This window comes from Sebastes fasciatus, chromosome 17 (assembly GCF_043250625.1).
Source record: "Sebastes fasciatus isolate fSebFas1 chromosome 17, fSebFas1.pri, whole genome shotgun sequence".
Lineage (NCBI taxonomy): Eukaryota > Metazoa > Chordata > Actinopteri > Perciformes > Sebastidae > Sebastes > Sebastes fasciatus.
The window spans coordinates 17,442,165-17,464,016 of NC_133811.1; the positions used below are offsets into that span (position 1 = coordinate 17,442,165).

General features: G+C 40.8%; 2 protein-coding genes across 3 annotated transcripts; one reads left to right on the plus strand and one right to left on the minus strand.

Moving 5' to 3' along the window:
* The first annotated feature begins 1,652 nt into the window (after nucleotides 1-1,652).
* Nucleotides 1,653-7,142, plus strand: sgo1 (shugoshin 1). Of its 2 annotated transcripts, XM_074613696.1 has the most exons (10): nucleotides 1,653-1,824; nucleotides 1,981-2,138; nucleotides 2,643-2,851; nucleotides 2,968-3,020; nucleotides 3,119-3,183; nucleotides 3,495-4,346; nucleotides 4,457-4,567; nucleotides 5,752-5,922; nucleotides 6,193-6,382; nucleotides 6,483-7,142. In XM_074613696.1, the coding sequence occupies exons 2-10, from the start codon at nucleotides 1,991-1,993 to the stop codon at nucleotides 6,640-6,642; spliced, it is 1,959 nt and encodes a 652-aa protein (XP_074469797.1). In that variant the 5' UTR covers nucleotides 1,653-1,824; nucleotides 1,981-1,990; the 3' UTR covers nucleotides 6,643-7,142. The 2 variants fall into 2 exon arrangements, with proteins under 2 accessions (XP_074469797.1, XP_074469798.1); XM_074613697.1 differs by having other exon boundaries at nucleotides 1,653-2,138; nucleotides 6,262-6,382.
* A 1,729-nt stretch (nucleotides 7,143-8,871) lies between these two features.
* On the minus strand, nucleotides 8,872-20,939 carry kat2b (K(lysine) acetyltransferase 2B). The gene is made up of 18 exons (XM_074614073.1): nucleotides 20,568-20,939; nucleotides 18,405-18,531; nucleotides 18,167-18,312; nucleotides 17,987-18,073; nucleotides 17,713-17,894; nucleotides 17,435-17,626; nucleotides 17,120-17,223; nucleotides 16,341-16,469; nucleotides 14,880-15,013; nucleotides 14,470-14,678; nucleotides 14,251-14,377; nucleotides 14,044-14,154; nucleotides 13,475-13,618; nucleotides 13,275-13,389; nucleotides 12,281-12,311; nucleotides 11,771-11,834; nucleotides 11,598-11,682; nucleotides 8,872-10,430 (listed from the first exon to the last, which is right to left on the minus strand). The coding sequence occupies exons 1-18, from the start codon at nucleotides 20,766-20,768 to the stop codon at nucleotides 10,237-10,239; spliced, it is 2,382 nt and encodes a 793-aa protein (XP_074470174.1). The 5' UTR covers nucleotides 20,769-20,939; the 3' UTR covers nucleotides 8,872-10,236.
* Nucleotides 20,940-21,852: the final 913 nt, after the last annotated feature.

The following is a 21,852-nucleotide window of genomic DNA, read 5'->3' on the forward strand; positions in this document are numbered from 1 at the left end:
AGCTTTACCAAACCCCTCCTGTAGCCTCAATATGCCATTCAGTTGGCTGTCATGGACACTTTCTTGGATCCTCACTGACAGAAGGTCCAAATGGATGTTAGATTAGCTGCAGTGCCATGCAAAAGAGAGGTGCAAGTTTCTTCCCTGCACTCTGCCAAGTAAAACGTGCCCAATTTGACTTTGAGTTGGGAAAGTAAATGAGATCATGACGAGATATTCAGTGTAATTCAATATTTACAGAACATTTACTGAGAAAAACCTGAGAAGGGTAGGAATGGGTAGCTTATACTTAAGGCATGGAAGCTAGGGTGACCAGATCCCAACAAATTAAATGTGGGACAAAGAGTATTTTTGTGTGGGACAAAGTGGGACACGTTACCAATGCTGAGAGGTATAGTCTAAAATTCTGATATGATGTCTAACTTAAATAATAAACATTTGTATTCTGCCCCTTATCTTGTAACATCTCTATGCTTTGCCCGAATGCATCCATTGATCGGCACATTTCTTTTTGAGCCACACATTTCTGGTCTCTAGGGTCTACAGTATAATATACTGTAAAAAAAAAAAAAAAAAAAAAAGATCGGAGGCTGGGCACTGGAGCATAGTGTCATAAGACTTACTGACTCAAATTAAAATGTGCATTCATCTAATAATTGACTTGCTTTCTGAGCTACTGCATAATCTAATTTTGAAAGAGCCACAAGAGTTTCAGAAAAACCTCAAGGAATACAACTCAAACATTGCCCGTCAGTGGGCTTTTAGATTAACATAATTATCAGCTCTATACATGCAGCAGAGCACTTTGCAAAGCACCGCTCAAGCTCTTATCTTCAGCAGTCAATTATAAATACCCAATTAGTCATTTTTTATGGGCTGAATGAACCTGACCCTTTATGAGTACTAATCTAATTTCCTTATTTGAAAAAAAGGAAGAAATTTACTATAGCCTGGCTCCATTTTCCCAGTGGTGTGTGTTCTGCACTTTGCTTTGTTTGCCTCCCACAGACAGGAAAAAGGTGAAAAGATGGCAGATGCTGAGTGAAACAGCAATAATTATAATTAGATATTTGGTTGTGCTGTGTGGTGGTTTACTGGTAAGTCTCAGACAATGCAAGATGAATAACAAATACCAAATCAGTTGCATCTCAGCAAAGAAATTTACTTAAAGTTAGCAATGCAGTGTAGCTTCAGCTATTAAAAAATCTTAAAATATTCCACATCATTGATAAATTATTGATTTTATTCAACTTTTCAATGAAATTCATACAAATTCAACCCATTCCCACTTTTTCAACTATTCCTAATACTTCACCTTCTTCATACAGATTAAAGCCATCAATGCAGTTTCGCGTCAACTATTCAAAAACCTTCAAATATTCCACATCTTTGATAAATTATTGGGTTTATTCAACTTTTCAATGAAATTCATACAAATTAAACCCATTCCCACTTTTCCAACTATTCCTAATACTTCACCTTCTTCTCACAACATTTAAACCAGCATTACAGTGTAGCGTCAGCTCTTCAGCATCCAGCATTCACACCGCAATTCCTTCAGAAATTGCTTTTCTAGTTTTTTTGCTATGCATCAGCGCCATCTTGCGCAGGGAAGTTTGAATTACAGGAAGTGACGTTATCTCAAATTCCAACCAATCAACGGTCGCGGCTCTATATTCGAACGTCAGCTCGCGGAGGAGAGCAGAGAGTCGGATATAGATATAGAGTGTTAAAATCACGGTTTAAATGGGTTATAATGCTGTTTAACTTTAGTAACTAACGCATTTTGTTACACACCAAAAGCTTGGCGATATCCACGTGTCGGTAAAATACATTTTACGTTGTTTTCTATGACGCTGGACTGCATCTACTGAAGATTACTGGCATGCTAACCTAGCTAGCACGTTAGCTCAGTGGTTTGTTTTGCTGAGGTGTTCAGCAGCTGTTGATAAGTTGGATAACGTGGATAACTAATCAAAGCTCCTGAGCCATGGTGAAAGAACGGATCCAGAAGAAGTCCTTCCAGCAGAGTCTGGATGACATAAAGGAGAGGATGAAGGAGAAGAGGAACAAGCGGCTGGATCGGGCTTCATCTTGCAACAGAGGACGGTCCAAAGTGATAAACAACAGCAGCAGCAGTGGTGAGGACATGAGCCTATAGCTTTATATTGCACGTCAACAATCACAGTTACAATGTACGTTTACACACAATTATGTAGACGGCTAGTACTTGTAATCGCCAAAGCCATCACATGGACAGATGTGCACAAGATATTCAATTCAATTCAAACTTTGTTGCAGACTCAAAGTCCAGATAAGAAAAAAGAAAAACAACAACAATACATTAGGCAAGGCAAGGCAGCTTTATTTGTAGAGCACATTTAAGCAACAGGGCAATTCAAAGTGCTTTACATAAACATTCAAGAACATTGCTGCAAAGTGCAAAAGAACATTAAGACATAATTAAAAGACGCTAAAATAGAGTATAACACACAAGAGTAAAAGCTCTAGTGCAGTATATAAGATCATTATCTGGTTTAATAAAAGGCAGCAGCAAACAGGAAAGTTTTAAGCTTTGATGACATGCAAATTAAATTGTGCCATAACCAAGCAAATAACATCCATCCCATGTTTTCTCCCAGTGGTTAACTCCATTCACACCATCCTGAAGGGTGTCCAGCTGAACAACAAGGAACTGGCTTTAACCCTGCAAGCTGAAAAGGAAAAAGGGAGACATGCCAATGCAGTGATCCTGCAGCTGAAAAGGGAGCAACAGGCGCTGTTCCTTCACCTACTTCTGCTCAAGAAGAAGCTCAAAGAGCAGGAAGCTCTGGCAGTCAGTGCTACAGAGGTACATCCTGGAGACCTGTGGTCTGTCCTTATCCTGGCTAACATGCAAATGATTTTGAAGCACTGCGTGACATTGTAAAAGAAAAAAATATTCTATTTCTTTCTGTGTTGATTTAGACTAAACCTCCAAACATCGTTGTTGAACCCAAACACCATGTGGATTCGGCAGGGTAACTTTTTAAAAACAAAAATTAATCACATAAACTTTGATGACATCCTTTATCCTGAGTTTTATGACCATCAGGATCTATTACCTCTCAATTTTTAGGAGAAAGCGGACCAGCCAGAACCTTGATAAGCCCATTGTGTGCAACGCCTCACCAATTTGTACAGGTATACACACACACACACACACACACACACACACACACACACACACACACACACACACACACACACACACACACACACACACACACACACACACACACACACACACTCTTCTACTACTGCTACTAATCTTAAAGGTGCTAAATATAGGATTAGGAGCATTTCTATTGCCTGTCAATTGGAAAAAAAGACTTTTGCACATTATTACATGGCAGCTGTTGTGTACTGGTCTCACTGTTTTGATAAACTATTGCATGTATCCAAATAACTAAACAGTTTCAATGATAATGTTGATTTTGTCCTTTTCGTCACAGACCCTCAGCCTTCTGAAAAGAATGCACAATCTGACCAGCAGCTTGCCCTGCCATCGACAGTGGGTGTGAGGCGTCGCAATGCAGATAGAAGAAGCAGGAGGAGGTCTGAGCGTGTGCAAGAAAAGAAGTCGTTGAGTGACGGGAACCCCATCGTAGGCTTGGGTACTTTGATCACAAGTCCTATTCGTAGTGACGGTGAAAATACGAATCAGCCACAGCGAGGAGCAGAACCAGATTTAGCGGACCCAATCGTCACTGAGGAGTTTCAGCATTCTACTCCTGAACCTGTCCCCCCCAAAAATAACAACAACCAGCAGCGGCCCAGCAGGAAAAAAGCCCAGCAGCAGCCCCGCACCAAACCAGAACCTGCTGCAAAGAAAGCAGAGAGAGGCCGCAAACCAGACCGTGTCCCATTAAAGAAACCTTGGGAGAATTCAAAACCCAGAGCTCGCTCCAAGAGCCGGGACCGGTCAGCCACACGGGCCAAAACAGCACCTCCGTCACAGGGGAATAAGCTGAACACCTCACTGGGATTTAATGACACGTTTGACTTTGACTGTGAAGAGGCTGTTCACGTCACACCGTTCAAGGCCAAGGCAGAGGACAATCAGTCGTCCACGCCCTTCACCGAAGAGATTCCACAAACTGAAGCTTCACCTATGGTGTCCAAATCGATTGAATCCAGCTCGTCATCATCACCTTCTGAATCGGAGGACAGCCTTTATGTCCCTCAGAAGAGCAGACGGAGACAGACTTCCCCTGACACGGCCAAAGTGATCACCACTCGTAGAGGCCGGCCCTCTAAAGTCGTCAGACAGAAAGAAAACATCCCTCCTAAACAGGAGATCTCTGGTGAGCTTTTAGGTTTGTTGTTCTTAACTTCAACTTCATGTTTAATGTGATTTATTAGACTTTAGATGGTTGTAATTAATCCATTAATTTCATTGTTTTGTACTTCGTAGTCTTTAGAGATGAGGCTGTAGAGCCTGAAAAGGAAGAAGCTCGTCACTCCACCGGCTTTAGCTTCTCTAACAGCCCTGACCCAGCGATGTTGAGACAGGAAAATCACCAAGGTGAGTAAATGGTCAGGAACACTTCGAGCATTATAATTATGGTGCTCAGGTTCTAATGCCACCGGGGGAGACAGTCTGCTTATTTAGGCATCAACAACACATTTCCCTATATTCACACCTTGGTCCATTGCTATTATATATCATATATTTGCAGTGCTTATATATGTATATATCCAGTGTACTTCCTTGAACACTGGATGAATGCTTAAAGCTACATCATCAAAATATTAATTGCTAACCATTATTCTAAAAATTATATGACATGAGGTGATAAAATGAAGTGCTTGCCTTCAGGCAGTGTGATATCAATAGATACTTTAGAGACATCCACCTGTGTGCCAGTCAGACAAGGAGGTTTTAGTCCGTCTGTAATTAATTTCTTCTTCTTTTCTTGTGTAATGTTTTCAACTTCACTGAGGCACCTATTTGCCCAGGTGATCTTCAGTAGTAGTAGGGATGCACAGATCTGAGTTTTTCAGTCCCGATACAGATAGCGATACCAGGGCTTTGGGTATCAACCAAGTATCGATCCGATACCAGTGTTTAATTAATGTTAAGATGTATGCGTCACTGTGTGGAAGTGACTGTGATTATTCTTTTATATGTAAGACAACAACAGGCTTCACTTAAACATTGTTTTCTTAACTTTGTAAAACAAAATGTAACAAATAAGTCCACAGATATACTGATTTAGATATACAGATTTACTGAATTGTAATTTGTTATTAAAATAATAAACACCAGCAACTTGGTAAAAAAATCTTCAAAATTAACAGGAATTATACTTCAGGTGTAAAACCTTGTTAATGCAGCAACAAATTGGTTAAAACTTAAACCGCAATTGAAATTCCAGTCTATAATGTATATAGTATATAAACATAGCGTTGAATAGAACGGCCCCATTGTCTTCGAAACCCAATCCAGCTATATGAGTCAGTATCGACCCGATATAAGAATGGTGCATCCCTACTTCAGTACAACCCAAAAATCTGGCTTGGTGTTATCCTCTTGTCTCATGATGACCGTACGGTGTGATATTCTCTGTGACCTATAACAAAGATGTTATGGAGAATTGTTTTGAAAATTGTTGCATGGCTCATTTTTGCACTTGAGTGCCTGTTTTTGCTGATCATAATTTGTGAATTAAAGATGGTTACGTGTGTTTGTTTGTCCTGGTTTTTCAGAGCCTCAAAGAGGGGTTATTGAGAAGGATTGTTTGCTGCCTGTCAGCCCTCTGGTTGAAGTGGAGATGATGAGAATAGACAGCGTCCTGTCCAATTTCGGAGATTCCTCCGGTGAAGCTCCTCCTCCTTTACCCCACAAAACGCCCCAGAGGGTCAAGACGAGCAAAAAACGTACGTTTACTTGTCACTTTCCAAACATGCTTGTCGAAATAAATTCTCACAGTATGAATGCTAGAAGACAAGTGCTTCGTCACAACATCAGTGGGTACTTGGGAGGCTTGGCCAGATCACATTTTCATTGCATTGTCACTTCTCGATGCACTGGCTTCTTTGCACTCTGTCTTTTAGCTGCTCACTGGTGTGCGCACATGAATACACGCAACACAACTCCTGTCTTCTTTTTCTTGCTTTTGGATCACATCTTCCTTCACGTTTCTACAGGTGGGCTTGGTGTAAGGACAGCAGGGCGGGGCTTGAGTCTGTGTGATGTGACCAATATGTCCCCTGCAGCCTATCGCAAATTCTCCCATGGTGGCTCACGGCCCTCAGATGCCCGATGCTCCACCCCTGTTCCTGCTCGCAAGCGGCGCTGCACCATGGTGGTGGACTACAAGGAACCCACGCTAAACGCGTAAGTTCACATATTGATGCTGCCCTTACTGTTGATGATTTAAGATATGTTCACATTTTACTGTATGAATACTCAAAAAATTGATTTGTCATCTTGACAGGAAACTTAGGCGTGGAGACAAGTTCACAGACTTGCAGTTCCTCCGCTCCCCTATTTTCAAGCAGAAGTCTGGAAGGAGGTCTGTACAGAAATCAAGGAGCTCAATTAGCAGCCAGCAGCCATTTGAGAAATACAATGAGTCATTTGTTGGATGTCGCTGAAGGCAGCTACGATGGCCCTGTTCGGACCTGGCATTAACATGCGTCCTGAGTGATCCGAACACAAGTGGACAGCTTTAAGTACGTCTGTTCACACCTGGCATTAGAATGCGTCTCCACATGCGTCTTGAGTGACCACTTATGAGCCAATCTCACTGATGACTCACTTAATACCAGGTCAGAACAGGGCCCTTGTTGAGTATTGGCTGGCCTTGTCAGTTTTAATGTGAATTCTTAGTTATGAGTCTTTTCACTCTCACGGTTGTATTTCTTTATGTGATGAACAACTGTGATCAGTTTCTTATTTTTTTTACTTTCTTCTCTCTTGCATTTCTCCTCATTATCTCTAGCCATATGTATTAATTACTATTTTATGAACATGGCCAGATTTTCCAATTCTATCCTGACTTAGTGCATATTATTGTCATCTCATAAATTTGTATCTGTTTCCTTAATCATATATTCTACTGTACGATGTGACAATAAATGTCTTTATTTCTCTATTGCAAGTATATACAAGTTTATATTAATAGCTGTTGTAGAGTGACAATCAAATCAGGGTTTCTGCTGGGTCTTAAAAGTTTATAATCATTTTAAGGCCCTTAAAAATCTTGTAGTGGGATTCTGTGTAGTTTATTGATGGAATCCTGTTCGATTTGACGTCATCTGAAAAGGACAGCTGTTTGCACGCTCACATTTTTATGCCTCCGCACCGGCGACCGCTGTGGCCGGATATCTCATGAACGCGATATATCAGGAACGCCGTCAGATTTTGGCACAAACGTCCATGTGGACACAGAGATGAACTAATTTGATTTTGGTGGTCAAGGTCACTGTGACCTCACGTGTAACCCATTCTTGTGAAAGCTATCTCTTGGGATAATCTGACCCGCCAGATAGGTTGTTGCACAGAACCATGTGAAAAGTCGTCATTGGAAACTGTTTGGAAAGGGCAGGCACTTTAAAAAAATATTTGGCAGGTGATTGGATGAACCATCTGTCAATCAAACTCTTGCCAAAGCCAGTTGGGAGAAGAGGGAAAACATCGCCTTCAGTGTTGTTTTTTGTTTTTCATTAAAATGAAGAAATACTCTCCAGATCTGATGTAAACTGATGCTATTGCAGCATTTACACCAGTGGGCTACCTGCAGTTATGAAAAGTAAAGCCAATGCGGAAGTGCCTTAAACAGGGGGCGACTCCTGTTTTTGCAAAAATAAGTAAGAATGTATAAGTCTATGAGAAAATGACCCTACTTCTCACTTGATTTATTACCTCAGTAAAACATGAGTTCATGGTCTCAATTGCTAGTTTCAAATCTTCAATACAGCATGATGTTCATTTAGTAAATTATGGTCCCATTTAGAGTCAAATAGACCATAAAGCAGGGTATGCTTTAGGGCGTGGCTACCTTGTGATTGACAGGTCGCTACACTTGGAATGAAGGCTATTTCTTAAGAGGGAGGTCCTACATGATAATATCCCCCTGAAACTCACCAAAATTTCCTGTGTTACCTTTTATCAAAGTTCAAAGTTTATTGGCCAAATTCTGGTTATACAAGTTCATGTAGTGAAATTCTTGATCTCCAATTATTTTAACTGGGCCATAACTTACTTATTTAAGCAGTGTCATTGACAAGCAGGGCGGCACGGATGCAGACCTCAGAGCCAGAATTGGCAAGGCAAGAGCTTCATTCATCCAGCTGATGAACATTTGGAGCTCCAAAGAAACCAGCCAGCGGACAAAGCTCAGACTCTTCAGCTCTAATATTAAGCCTATACCGATCAGAGATGTGGAGGATAACCAAGATCACAACAACAAAAGTACAAACACTCAACAGCTGCCCGAGACGGATCTTGAGCATCCACTGGTCAGATACCATCAGCAACAATGGTGTCTCGCAGAGAAAGGACCAACAACCTGTGGAAGAGGAGATCAGGAGAAGAAGATAGGGATGGATCGGCCACATACTCCGGAAACCCAATGCCAGCATCAGCAGGCAAGCCCTGAGATGGAGTCCTCAACGCAAAAGAAAGAAAGAACGTCTCAAGAACACATGCCGAAGGGACCTCAAGACTGACATCAAGCAGAGCAGGTGGACATGGAAACAGCTGGAAAGGAAAGCCCAGGACAGGAGACTGGCGAACTGTGGTCAACGGTGTACTCCATGAAAAGGGGCAATAGGCTAGGAAAACCTTTAACATCCTTGAGTTGAAAAACTACAGACACTTAATTAGCCTCACTTCTGTTTTATTCAGTCTATAAAATAGGCTAATACTATGTCATTAAAACCAGTTGTACAAAGAGCATGAAATAATTTTCCAGACATATTACAAAATGTATTTTTTTCCTAAAGTTTGAAAAGTACAAACACCTTTTTACAAAACAGCAAAACTACATAGTATTGCACAATCTTTTCATTTATCTCCAAAGTATAAAGTTATCAATCTCCATCTGCAGGACAAAAATAAGAAAGAATAAATTAAGACCTTGTCTTAAGCATAATTCTTTTAAATTACAGAACATAAATAAGAATAAACTCTAGATAATTCAATTAGTCCTTAGTCAAAAGCGGGAATTTATATGTAAAACAAATTCTGAAAAGAACAAAAGAAGATGTTATTTATGTTAACCAATACCTGGAAAAATAAAAGTGCATTTTGATAGTCAAACTGCCCTATGTGGCTTATTGGGAAAAGAAATGATTTTTTTTTTTTATTTTGAAACAAAATATATGTTATGTACACATTTAAAATATACAGTGGGTATAAGTGCTTTAAAATAATTAAAATCTGTACATATTTAAAGTATGTATTCCTCTTTTGGCAGGATGAACTCATCACAGACTAACTTTGACCTCATTAACGCCGTGCACGCTCACAGGGACGAAGTTAAATGGACAGGAAAACCTGAACTCTCAGTCACGTTTCTCACAGGTAATGACTTAATACAATGTAGATGTGGTTACTGCTCTTGACAACTCTACCTGAGTCAACTGAGAGGATGAGGCAGACACTCAAAAAGGCCGGGGGGGAAAGTATGAAAGAAAAGAAAGGAGAGAAGGGATGGAGGGAGACAAAGTAAGGTGTATGGTGAATCTCCAATCAGCTGTCATTCTGTGTTGCGTTTCAGCATCTAACACAAAAATAATTACAGAAGCTTTCAGCCCTGGGTAATATGTAGTATTATTACATCTTCCACTGTTCTGTTTTTCATGGGACTTTGGGATACGTGATGAAATATGAAGACACAATGCATCTTTTGCTTAATGTCAGCAACAGTCTCGCAGGCTTTCAATGAGGCCTTCCCTTGTGGCCTATCTTTCAGTGTTAATATCAGTCTGAGCTACTGATTCAGGATCTGGGCCGGCATGCATCAAACATCAAAAGAGTGCTCATCTGAGACCCGTTTGCACCTTTTACATTAAGATATGTGTTTCTGAAACCTAACCGCTCCAGAATCAGTAGTCCTTTTCTTAACTTCTCCATGCACATACGTAGCTGTCTTTTTGCATCACCCACAACTTAACCTTAACCATTCATAGTCTCTTCTTTTGTTAAGGTGGGGAGAAACTTCTTCTTCTTCTTCTACCTCTCTTCTACTTCTCGATGAGTCCTGCTTCTTTGATCTTGGTGTAGAAGAATTTTTCCAGTAAGTTGGCACATTTGTAGTACTCGCTCTCTGGAGGGTTGTATTCACGGCAGTTGGTGAAGATGCGCTGCATGTCAGCCATGAACAACTTGCGTGTCGTGTAGTACCTGCTCTTTAGACGCTCACTCATCGTCTTAAGGTCTGTGAGGAGAAAAAATGGGAAGTCTATATTTTATACTGCTTTTGAATTTTTGACTGTCAGGGTACGCTACCAAACCTAGAGCTCTTCTCTTTATGCACAAAGGACACACTTCATTCTTCATTTAATACCATTTGGGTAGCAATTAGGGCTGTCAATCGATTAAAATAGTTAATTGCTATTAACCACATTATTGTCCATAGTTAACTGTGATTAATCGCAAATTAATCGCACATTTCTCTGTTCAAAATGTACCTTAATGGGAGATTTGTCGAGTATTTAATGCTCTTATCAACATGGGAGTGGGCAAATATGCTTGTTTTATGCAAATGTATGTATATATTTATTATTGGAAATCAATTAACATCACAAAACAATGATAAATATTGTCAGGAAACCCTCACAGGTACTGCATTTAGCATAACAAATATGCTCAAATCATTACATGGCAAACTCAAGCCCAACAGGCAACAACAGCTGTCAGTGTGTCAGTGTGCTGACTTGACTATGACTTGCCCCAAACTGCATGTGATTATCATAAAGTGGGCATGTCCGTAAAGGGGAGACTCGTGGGTACCCATAGAACCCATTTTCATTCACATATCTTGAGGTCAGAGGTCAAGGGACTCCTTTGCTTTCATAAGTTTGGAGCGTTATTTAGCCTCCTTCTCGACAAGCTAGTATGATGTCATTAGTACGAATGGATTTCTTAGGTTTTCTAGTTTCATATGATGTCAGAATTTTCACGCTAGCTTTAAAACTGAGACCGGTACAACTTCCGAAATATGGATTGCGTTAATGCGTTAAAGATATTATCATGTTAACGTTGACAGCCCTAGTAGCAATTATAAGTGAAAACCACTGGAATGTGCTAAATGTGATGTTTGGAGATAAGTATTTATTCCAAAAGATCTGCACTGAAACTGCTAAATCTAAAAATTCAAACTACAAGTGCAGACTGAAAAATGTGGAGCACTACCTCTTATGGAGACCAACCTTCAGCCAGATAAGACACTGCCTCAATCCCAGCATGCATCTGCACTGCTGATGTGTCCTTGAACATCATCTGCAATGTCTGGCTCCTCAGTAGTAATCTTATCATTCATTGTTGCATAAATAATTAGGTCTGCCTATTAAATCCTAAATCCTCTTATATACTGTATACATACCCATGGGGAAGCGAATGACTTGGTAGTACCCAGGTGCCTCTGTTTTCTTCACTGGCTCCATGAAAGGCCAGGCATTCTGGTGACTCTGAGACATAAAAACCAGTCTGGTAAGAATAAAGTGTGTGTATGTGTTAAAGGAACACTGCATGTGTATGTGTGTGTCTAACCCTCACCTTCACGTGTGTGAGGATGGTCTTCAGAGTGCTGTACAATTGATCAGGGTCCTTCAGTTCCTTCCTGTAGTACAGTAAGTAACAGAAAATATCAAGTTTGACAAGTCATTGAAGCAATGGAAAGGCACTCTGCTTAACTCAAATTAGGGCTGCAACTAACAATAATTTTCATTGACGATTAAACTGTTGATTATTTTCTCAGTTGTTTGGTCTATAAAATATCAGAAAATGGTGAAAAATGTCCATCAGTTTTTTCCAAAGCCCCAGATGACGTCCTCAAATGTCTTGTTTTGTCCACAACTCAAATATATTCAGTTTAATGTCACAGAGGAGTAAAGAAACCAGAAAATATTCACATTTAACAAGCTGGAATCAGAGAATTTGGACTTTTTCTTTTTATTACTCAAATCAATTAATCGATTATCCAAATAGCTGGTGATTAATTTAATAGTTGACAACTAATCGATTAATAGTTGCAGCTCAAATCTTGTACAGTAGATTCACACTTACCCTTTGCCTATAGGCTTCCAGCCAGTTTCACCTGTTGATATAAAGAAACTAAAGTTAATCTCATATATCACACTATACCGTTCCATGAAGGGCTGCACGGTGGTGCAGTGGTTAGCACTGCTGCCTCACAGTAGGGCTGCACAATGAATCGAATATTAATTGCAATCACGATTTTTTGGCTTCCCACAATTAAATGAACATGATCGACTGCGATATTGACGTTTATAATATGCCTTTCTGCTGCATAAACCAAGCGCTTCCTTAAGTAACAGCTAGAGATGCAGCGTCAATCAGCAGTCTCATATGCTCATATATCTGTTTTTTTGTTAGCGTGGGTTTTCTCCGGGTTCTCCGGCTTCCTCCCACAGTCCAAAGACATGCAGGTTAGGTTAATTGTTGACTCTAAATTGCCCGTAGGTGTGAATGGGAGCGTGAATGGTTGTCCGTCTCTATGTGTCAGCGACCCTGAATAGGATGAGCGGTTACAGATGATGGATGGATGGACAGTGTGTAGTATTTGGCAGCATCTGGTGGTGTGGTTGCAGATTGCAACCAACTGAATACCCCTATGCTCACTCCTCCCTTTTCAAGACTGCGGTAACGTGAGCCGCTGAGTGCAAAACCGTGGTAACGCCGTTCGCCTCCCTCAGAGGCTATCCTTAGCATAATAACACTACTTTAGGAGCAACGGAAGTCAGACGGTGGCTGGCGGTACCATGGTTTTACACTTTCAAGCATGTCGGAGAACTACGGTGGACTTCAGGTAATGTATAAACGCGAAAGGCTTTCTCTAGAGCCAGAGTTTGGTTTGTCCGTTCTGGGCTACTGTAGAAACATGGCGGACTTCGTGAAGAGGACAGGCTCCCTATGAACATATGAAGGGCTCATTCTAATCTAACTAAATGTTACACACTGTTCCTTTAAATACAAATGCAAGATCGTGTAAGAGAAAGACGAACCGCATACTGTAACGTCAATATTGTAAGTAACGTACGTATGCCAGGAATGCTCTCAATGGGAATCTGCCGAACTCCTTCCTTAAAACAGGAAAGCCCCGGATAGACTTTTCTGATCTGAGCCTGCTTCCTCTCTATCAACTTCTTGATGATCTGAGGGAGACAAAGAGTTTAAAAGATAGTGAGTGCAAGTACAAAAATACAAAAGGAAGGTATTTAAATGCAAAAACACACACACCTCCTTCTGCTTCTTGATAATGACAGAAAACTCTGTGTAGGGAATGCTGGGGTTGAGTTCACAGCCCATGAGTGTGGCTCCTTCATAGTCCTTGATGTAGCCCACATATTTGGCCTTAGGAACCTTGATGTCCTTTGAGAAACCCTGAGAGGGAGGAGATTTCTGTTTTCTTGCAGCTGTATGTACACTTTTTTTGCCACTACAAAAATGAGCCCACTTAAAAAACATCTCATTGATGATGAGACTTTCAAGACCAAAAAAAGAAAAGTAAAAATAAGTGAAAAACAGTACAAATGCTGCCAATTGGTAGCAATTCTACTTGTAGAAATGTGTCAGTAGCGTAAAACAAGAGCCAAGGCTGATTGCAGCAGTATCAAAAATAGCAATGTTCAATACAATATCTTAATTTAAATGGTTCCTTTGTTTTTGCAGGTCATGTAAAGGGTTTTATGTATACATTGTAAAAAGGTTCAGGAGAGAAGAATGACAGAGAATATTGCATCATGTGACCAAAGTAACCACAGTATTACAAGCATGTAGCATGCACTTTAATGGACATAGCATGTTACCTGTTTCTTGAAGTAGCCGATGGCGTACTCATCAGCATAAGTGAGAAAGTTGAGGATTTCGTGCTTTATGTGATATTCCTTCAGGTGGTTCATTAAATGAGTCCCATAACCCTACAACAGCACAGCGGAAAAAAAAGAGGCAAAACTCAGAACTGACCAATCAGACAGCATTAATTCACCAAAATGACAAACAGGAAGTGCTCTCACCTTGACTTGTTCGTTGGAGGTGACAGCACAAAAGACGATCTCCGTGAAGCCCTGCGATGGAAACATCCGAAAGCAGATCCCTCCGATCACACGGCCGTCTTTGATAAGTGACAGCGTCTTGTGCTTTCTGTAAAAAAAAAAAAGAAATCAATTTTAGTCAGAATGTACCTCCTACATTTCTGAACGTGATCGGTGATGATAAAGTACGATTGCACTCACGGATCAAAGACGAGTCGCGTGATGTACTCCTTAGGCATGCGGGGCAGCTGGTGAGAGAACACATTCTGGAGGCCGACGAGCCACATCAAGATCCTCTTATTGGGCTTCTGGTTTAGGGAGTTACCGATGACGTGGAATTCAATCACCCCCCGGCGCTCCTCTAGACGGGCAGCTTCATCACGTGCAGAGTGAGCTGACAGCAGACTGGTCTGCAAAGGAAGGAAGGTATAAAATAACGATGGTCACCTTTGTTCCTATCATCACTGTCTCTATCAGAGGTCTTGATATACATTATCATCATCACCACTCCTCACTACTATACAATCGCTATGAAATTATCTTGGACTTACTTGTCAATAAATATTTTTTTCATGCTCAACTCTAACTGTAAGTCAATGCAAACTGGTTACCTCTGGAATGGCTGCGGGGTCAGTGATGGTTGCCATGACCTCGTTGATGAGCTCCATGGGGATGTCACCCACCACCCTGGGTCTCTTGTTTTCCTCATGGGGGAGAGGCTCTGAGGGTTTACGCTTTTCTCCAACTGTGTTAACGCATGGATGCAGGGGATGGTAGTTATCTTTTATATCTGCACTCTACCGACTTTGTACTGCAACTGCTGCACAGCAATTTCCCTCCGGATAAATATTGTTTTATCCTATCTTCATCTCTTTTACACCTCAGCAGTTGAGTAGTGTATCTAAATCCAAATGAGAAGTTACCCAGCATTTAATGTTAGCTCACTATGGGTTCATCTCCAGTTGTTGCCTATAGATGCATGATGGCAAAAATGACTGTCTGTATGTTAGGAGCAATTCTGGGGTGTTTTTCACTTCTGTTTCTTGATACAGCTTTAAGGCCAACATTCAAATAGGTTTTTGGGGAAATGTGTTAGCTGCACTTTTGGTACATTCAATTTTAAAACAAGATTTCTTTGAGGCAATTAATAGAACTAAAGTAGTCAGATGGAGACAGTGAAGCTAAGCTTTGTAAGCTACGGAGGCTCAGGTGAAAATGCCACAACGGGCCTCATGCAGGAAGTCATATAAGAACAAATTCCCTCAAATTTTTGTTCAAATCCACGTTTTTTCTTATTTTGTTGGTACCCATTGATTTCTACGATTCATCAAATTCATTATTCTTGCTCTTCTCTTAGTTAAGAGAACATTTGACGCCAAGATAAGAAACAAAAATTGGTTTCACAGTCCACAAATTGTCCAAACGCAAGGAAACACGCGTTTCAAATTTGAGGAACATAAAAAAACACATGAATATCATGTGAATACAAATTTAGATGATGGATGGCTTCTGAATGGCTTACATGCTGCTCTTTGAGGCTTTTGCCATCCAGGCTTTTGATTTTCCTGTAATGCCAGTACTGATGTTCTGCAAATCAAAGTTTGTTTAACAGTGTCACTACTGCTGAAGTTCTTCTTACGGCCTTTCTTTGGTTGCATCGTTCCAATTCTTGGGCATGTGCCAGAGTACTTGCACACGGCACAACACCTGCCCTTATATAGTGCTTAGGGGCGTTACATATACTAATGATAAATAACCGGCCACAGGCCTCCAATTTATGATCAAGTTGGATTCATCATTCAGTCCACCTGGGTAAGAGCAGGTTTGGATGGTTAAGAACATTTGTTGCATCTAGAGTTGACTGCTCTTTTTTTTTTTTCTCTTAACAGAAAATTCAAAGAAAATCTACAAAACATTTAAGAGAATGTTGCTGCATGAGGCCCATTAACACATAATTTAAATGTAAATACAAGGCTAACTTTCCCCTGGTTCTCACTGTTTACTATGAGATGTTATTTAATAATGTAGAATCATTGTAACCTTTTGAGTAATTACAGGTTTCATTGTAATACCTGGGTTTGGCTCCAGTACAGAAGCTGTTTTCCTGGCAGGACTGACACTGCCGCAGGTGGATGATGGGTCCACTGACACTGGACTGGTGCTGTAGTAGAGCGGCCGGGCCACAGGCGGCGCACTGATGACTACAGAGCAACAGAGAGGACATTAATACTGTAAGAACATGTTCATAGTAGGGCTGTCAATCGATTCAAAAATAGTTAATCGTGATTAATCGCAAGTTAATCACACATTTTTTATTCTGATCCAAATGTATCTTAAAGGGAGATTTGTCAACACAAACAATGATAAATATTGTCCAGAAACCCTCACAGGTACTAGATTTAGCATAAAAAATATGCTCAAATCATAACATGGCAAACTGCAGCCCAACAGGCAACAACAGCTGTCAGTGTGTCAGTGTGCTGACTTGACTGACTTGCCCCAAACTGCATGTTATTATCATAAAATGGGCATGTCTGTAAAAGGGAGACTCGAGGGTACCCATAGAACCCATTTTCATTGACATATTTGGAGGTCAGAGGGCAAGAGACCTCTTTAAAAATGCCCATGCCAGAATTTTAGCTTTAAAACTGAGCCGGCTACAACCTGCGAAAGATTGATTGCGTTAATGCGTTAAAGAAATTAGCGGCGTTAAAACGAATTTGCGTTAACGCGTTATTAACGTGTTAATTTTGACAGCCCTAATTTTTATTATCATTATTTATGACATTATGTCATTTCTTACGCTGTCTAAAGTCAGCCTGAAGGGTGTGTCTATGAGGGTGTGTGTTACCTGTGTGGATAGGTATCTGCCCTCCTGGTGCTCCTGCCAAGAAGTCTTGGCTCCAGATCGGAGAGCTATGGCTGTACACCTCCTCCTCCAGCATAGACAGGAACCTGAGCAAACGAAAACAGAACAACCACAACTTTACTATATTAAACAAAGGGAAGCAATCATGCCTTTGTGTACTGTGTGCTTTGATACTGAGAATGTGCATGCGTGTGTAGTGCATGAGTAACGGTCTCTGCTGTGTAGCTAATTACATGTTAGTCTGAAGATATAATTAAGTTTGTGGTATATCCCTTTCTATACGATTGTTTTTCTTACTTGGGAAAGTGTGTGAGAATGAGTGTGCGTTTCTCAGGTGGCAGCTTGTCCTTTTCCTGTCTGGCTTGCTCCAGCAGTTGCTTCCTCATCACAGTGAACACTGACCGCAACAGCGTCCGGCCGAAGATCTGAGTGGTCTCGTACCGGGGCAGACTGTCGCAGAACTGAGGCACGTTGCAGTAGCAAAGCCATCTGTAAGAAGCACACCACACATAAATAACTACAACTGTGTAAACAGGTGGGATGCATGTTAACAGGATATCTGGCAGTGCTGCTACCTGGTGTAGTTGGCTTTGTATCCAGCTGCATCATCATTGAGAACCCTCTGGCGTCTCTGGGAGGGCGTCTCCAGCTGCCAGTAGTTGATCTGGTTGAGGAACATCTTGGCCAGCTCCATGATGGTTTGACGTTCCTTAGATGGCAGGTGGCTGAATTTGTACTGGACAAAATTGTTCACTCCCTGTTTGGAAAAGAGAAAATAAATAAATGGGAACGCGGGCACACTGAAACAATTTGTGTTGAATGTATTGCAGCTGGTAGACATGTGATTACCTGCTCGATGCCGGGTTTTTCAAATGGAGGACTCTCCTGTGCTTCTAACGTCGGTTTACCCATCTGTAGGATGGATTTCCTCAACAGCTGAAAAATAAGCAGAAAAATGTTCACTTGTACACAATGCCAGTTGTGAAATCCTGTGTTTGTATATTTCGATTGTAAAAAGTGGAGGCTTACTTTGAAGAGGGAAAAGTAGACCTGTTTAGTGTCAGCATCCTCCTCTTTATGAACACATGTGTAGAGATACTCCACATCCAGGACAATACCTAGAAGTCTGTTCATTTCTTCCTCGGAAACATTTTCTAGATGGGTCACATGATCCCCTAGAGAGGAAAGAATAAACGTTAAAATGGTATATTCCATTCTCTGTGCTGTTTAGTAGTATTTTCAGCTGTAGCTTCTTTCCTAGACTTACCCAAGGTGTGAGAGCAGCTCCGGCAAGGCTCCTGCAGGTTGACTGTGCTGGACGGCTGGTCAGTTCGTGGGGGTGTAGGAGGCGGGTTCTGACTTTTCCAGCCGTTACACTTACAGGCTCCCTCAGCCTATAGGAAAAAACACAGTTTAAATGAGTACAAGCAGGAATATAGATACAGATGAGGGTAAACTCACTTTATATGAAATTAACCGCCTATTTAATCTGTGAAACATATGACTAAGTATACAGTGATACCGATACCGGATCGGATACCGGGCCGATAGTGACTCAAATAGCTGGATCGGGTATCGGTGACAATGGGGCAGATCCATTAAATTAAATTCTCTGTTTATAAACTATATACATTATATACTGAATTTTTAATTGCCGTTTAAGTTTTGACAAGCTTATTGCAAGGTTTTTTTTAAGTCTTCAATGTACGATTTCTTATTTTAATAAATAACAATTTAATAAATTATATCTATGTATTTATTTGTTACATTTTGTTTTCAAAAGTTAAGAAAGCAATGTTTAAGTCAAGCCTTATGTTGCCTTGCACATAAAAGAATGATTCCCAGTCACTTCCACACAGCGAGGCATACAGCTTATTAATTAAACACTGGTAACGAATCGGTATACTCTGTATCAGTCGATACCCAAAAGCCCAGGTATCGCTATCGGTATCTTGACTGAAAAAATTGCATCGGTGCATCCCTAATTCAGCGTAGATGAATTTCTGTCTCAAATTGAAATTTGTTAAAAAAGGGAAAAAGTCCAGAGTGCTCGGAAGTTCAAATCAGTGTGATGAAGGTGCTCTTTGGTGGGGTACACAAAGGTTCAAAAAGGGGGGGGAGTCCAAGGCACTCTTCTGGCAAAAAATATAAAAAGCCTTTATTCAAATGGCTATTTCATGATGAAATGCTAAAAACAATGCAGGTACATGTAAGATTGGGTAACAACCCATGTGTAGCGGCACAACCAGCCTTCTTCAGGGTGTGAAATTTGTTAATTGTTTGTAAAGTTGGTTATGGTGCTTCATGACTGACAGGCGGAGTTGCTGTTATCAGTCACTCCTATACTTTATCTGTTTTTTAATCAGTTGCCTAAAAAGTAGACAGTATGGACTATACTCCGGGCACTAAATTTTTTTTAGTAATGCATAAGTTTAATAAACATAGCATTATAAATCTATTTTTAAAACTTGATAATGCTGCTCAGATGAATGCAGCAGATTTGTTGTGACTGATTTAGTAGGTTACAGTATCAGGAGGTGTGGTGGTGGTGGAGGAGGCATGTCAGCGTCAGGGAAGTTGGTTATGGTGCTTCATGACTGACAGGCGGAGTTGCTGTTATCAGTCACTCATATACTTTATCTGCTTTTTAATCAGTGCCTATAAAAAGTAAACAGTATGGACTACTCCTACTGGGCACTAACATTTTTCTAATAATGTATACGTTTAATATACATAGCATTATACATCTATCTTGAAACTTGATAATGCTGCTCAGATGAATGTAGATTTGTTGTGACTGATTTAGTAGGTTACAGTATCAGGAGGTGTGGTGGTGAGGAGGAGGAGGCCTGTCAGCGTCAGCTGGAGCTGCAGCACTGAGCATGCGCCTTGAAACAACAACAAACTCCGCCCCTCCAGCAGCTGTCACCCTGTCAAAACAAAGACCCCGACCCTCTCTGCGGATGATATACTGCATAAAACCAATAAAAGCCTCTCTGTGTAGCACCGTGCGTTGTCAGACGGCACGGGGACACTGTATCATCAGCCTCAGACCGAGCACACTGTGGGATGCAGCCCTGGTTGTGCACACAACAGAGCTACTCCCAAGTATCACCGCCAAGCCAATGTTTACGTTCACCGACCTCCCAGCTAGACACAAACATAGTAACATTGTACATCCAGCAGACAGCCTGCAGGTCGCTGATAAAGAGTCCTGCAGCAATAACGCTTTCATTAACTCGGGTTATAAATATCTCTCTCTCAATAATTGCTTCGTGCATGCAAGATGAAAAAAAAATGAAGTGCGGCAATGGCTTCCTTTGCTGCGCTTGCATTTTGTTAAACTATTGCAACCGAGCCCAGGAAATACGACTCATACAGGAATAAAAACCGCTGTGTTAAAAAAAAAAAAAAGTCTGCAAAAGCATACTTTGCAGGATGAATACACTCCGAGTTTTTCCAGTTTCTTCGGCCGAGGTGAAGAGCGGAGTTGCGCCTTCTTCACGGCGATACGTGCGGATCCTCCAGCGGCGCCAGAGCCCTCCGTCCCCGCGGCTCCAGGAGCGGCCGGAACCAGGCCCGCTGCTCCGATGGCCGGAGAACCTTGCTGGATCCCGGCGCTGTCGGCCATGATTCACACCACACCACGGAACCCCGACGGGGAGCCCCCGGCCCCGGGTAATATTCGCTCTGCCGTCCGCTCTCTTATTCCACCAGCGGAGGATCAGACATGGCGCTCATCCTTATTTTCTGTTTCTCACTTGTAGGCCCATTTTCCTCCGCTAGGGGACTCAAATGGGATAGGCCAAATCCACTACAATTCAGAGAGAGGAGAGGTCACGAAATGCAACCATTTGTAGCAAAATTTCAAGGTCAAATGGGGAATAGAAAAAAAAATGTGGATTACCATGCAGAGCCATATCTGAGCACACAATGACTAGTGAATTATGCAACATATAGGAATTAGTGGAATTAATGCTAATACCCAATATTTTCTAGGCTGCATTACAATTGTAAGTAAAAAAATATGGAAATATATATTTTTTTCATATAAGAACAATTTGTTAAAACCATTAAAGGAAATAATTCAAGGCATCTAATCAAATTCAGACAATTGGCACACAATGACTAGTGAATTATGCATCATATGGGAATTAGTGGAATTAATACTAATACCCAATTCTTTATAGGCTGTATTACAATTGTAAGTAGAAATATAATTTTTTTTGTTCATATAAGAACAGGTTTTTAAAAGCCCTGAAGGAAATAAATCATGGCATCTAATCAAATTCAGACAATTGGTCAGGTTAAAGGTCAGAGATGACCAAAAAAATATTTTTCAAATACAGAATAAAACTGCAATCATAACCTATACAATTCAATTCAATTTATTTTTATATAGCGTCAAATCACAACAGAAGTTATCTCAAGACGCTTTATATATAGAGCAGGTCTTAGACCGTACACCATAGATTAGAGACCCAACAAGATCCACCAAGCGCGCCTATAATAATCAAACTTAAGAAAAGCTGTTACTATCTGTGTGAGGTCCACGCACACACACATACATACACGCAGCCTGATTACAATAATAAATGATCAAATTTATTTCAGTATTTATTTGGTCATTACATAACAGTACTGTAAAATGCTTGCATTTAAATGTTTTCGGCTGCAATTAAGTGTTCACGGCAAAAAACATACAATTTACATCC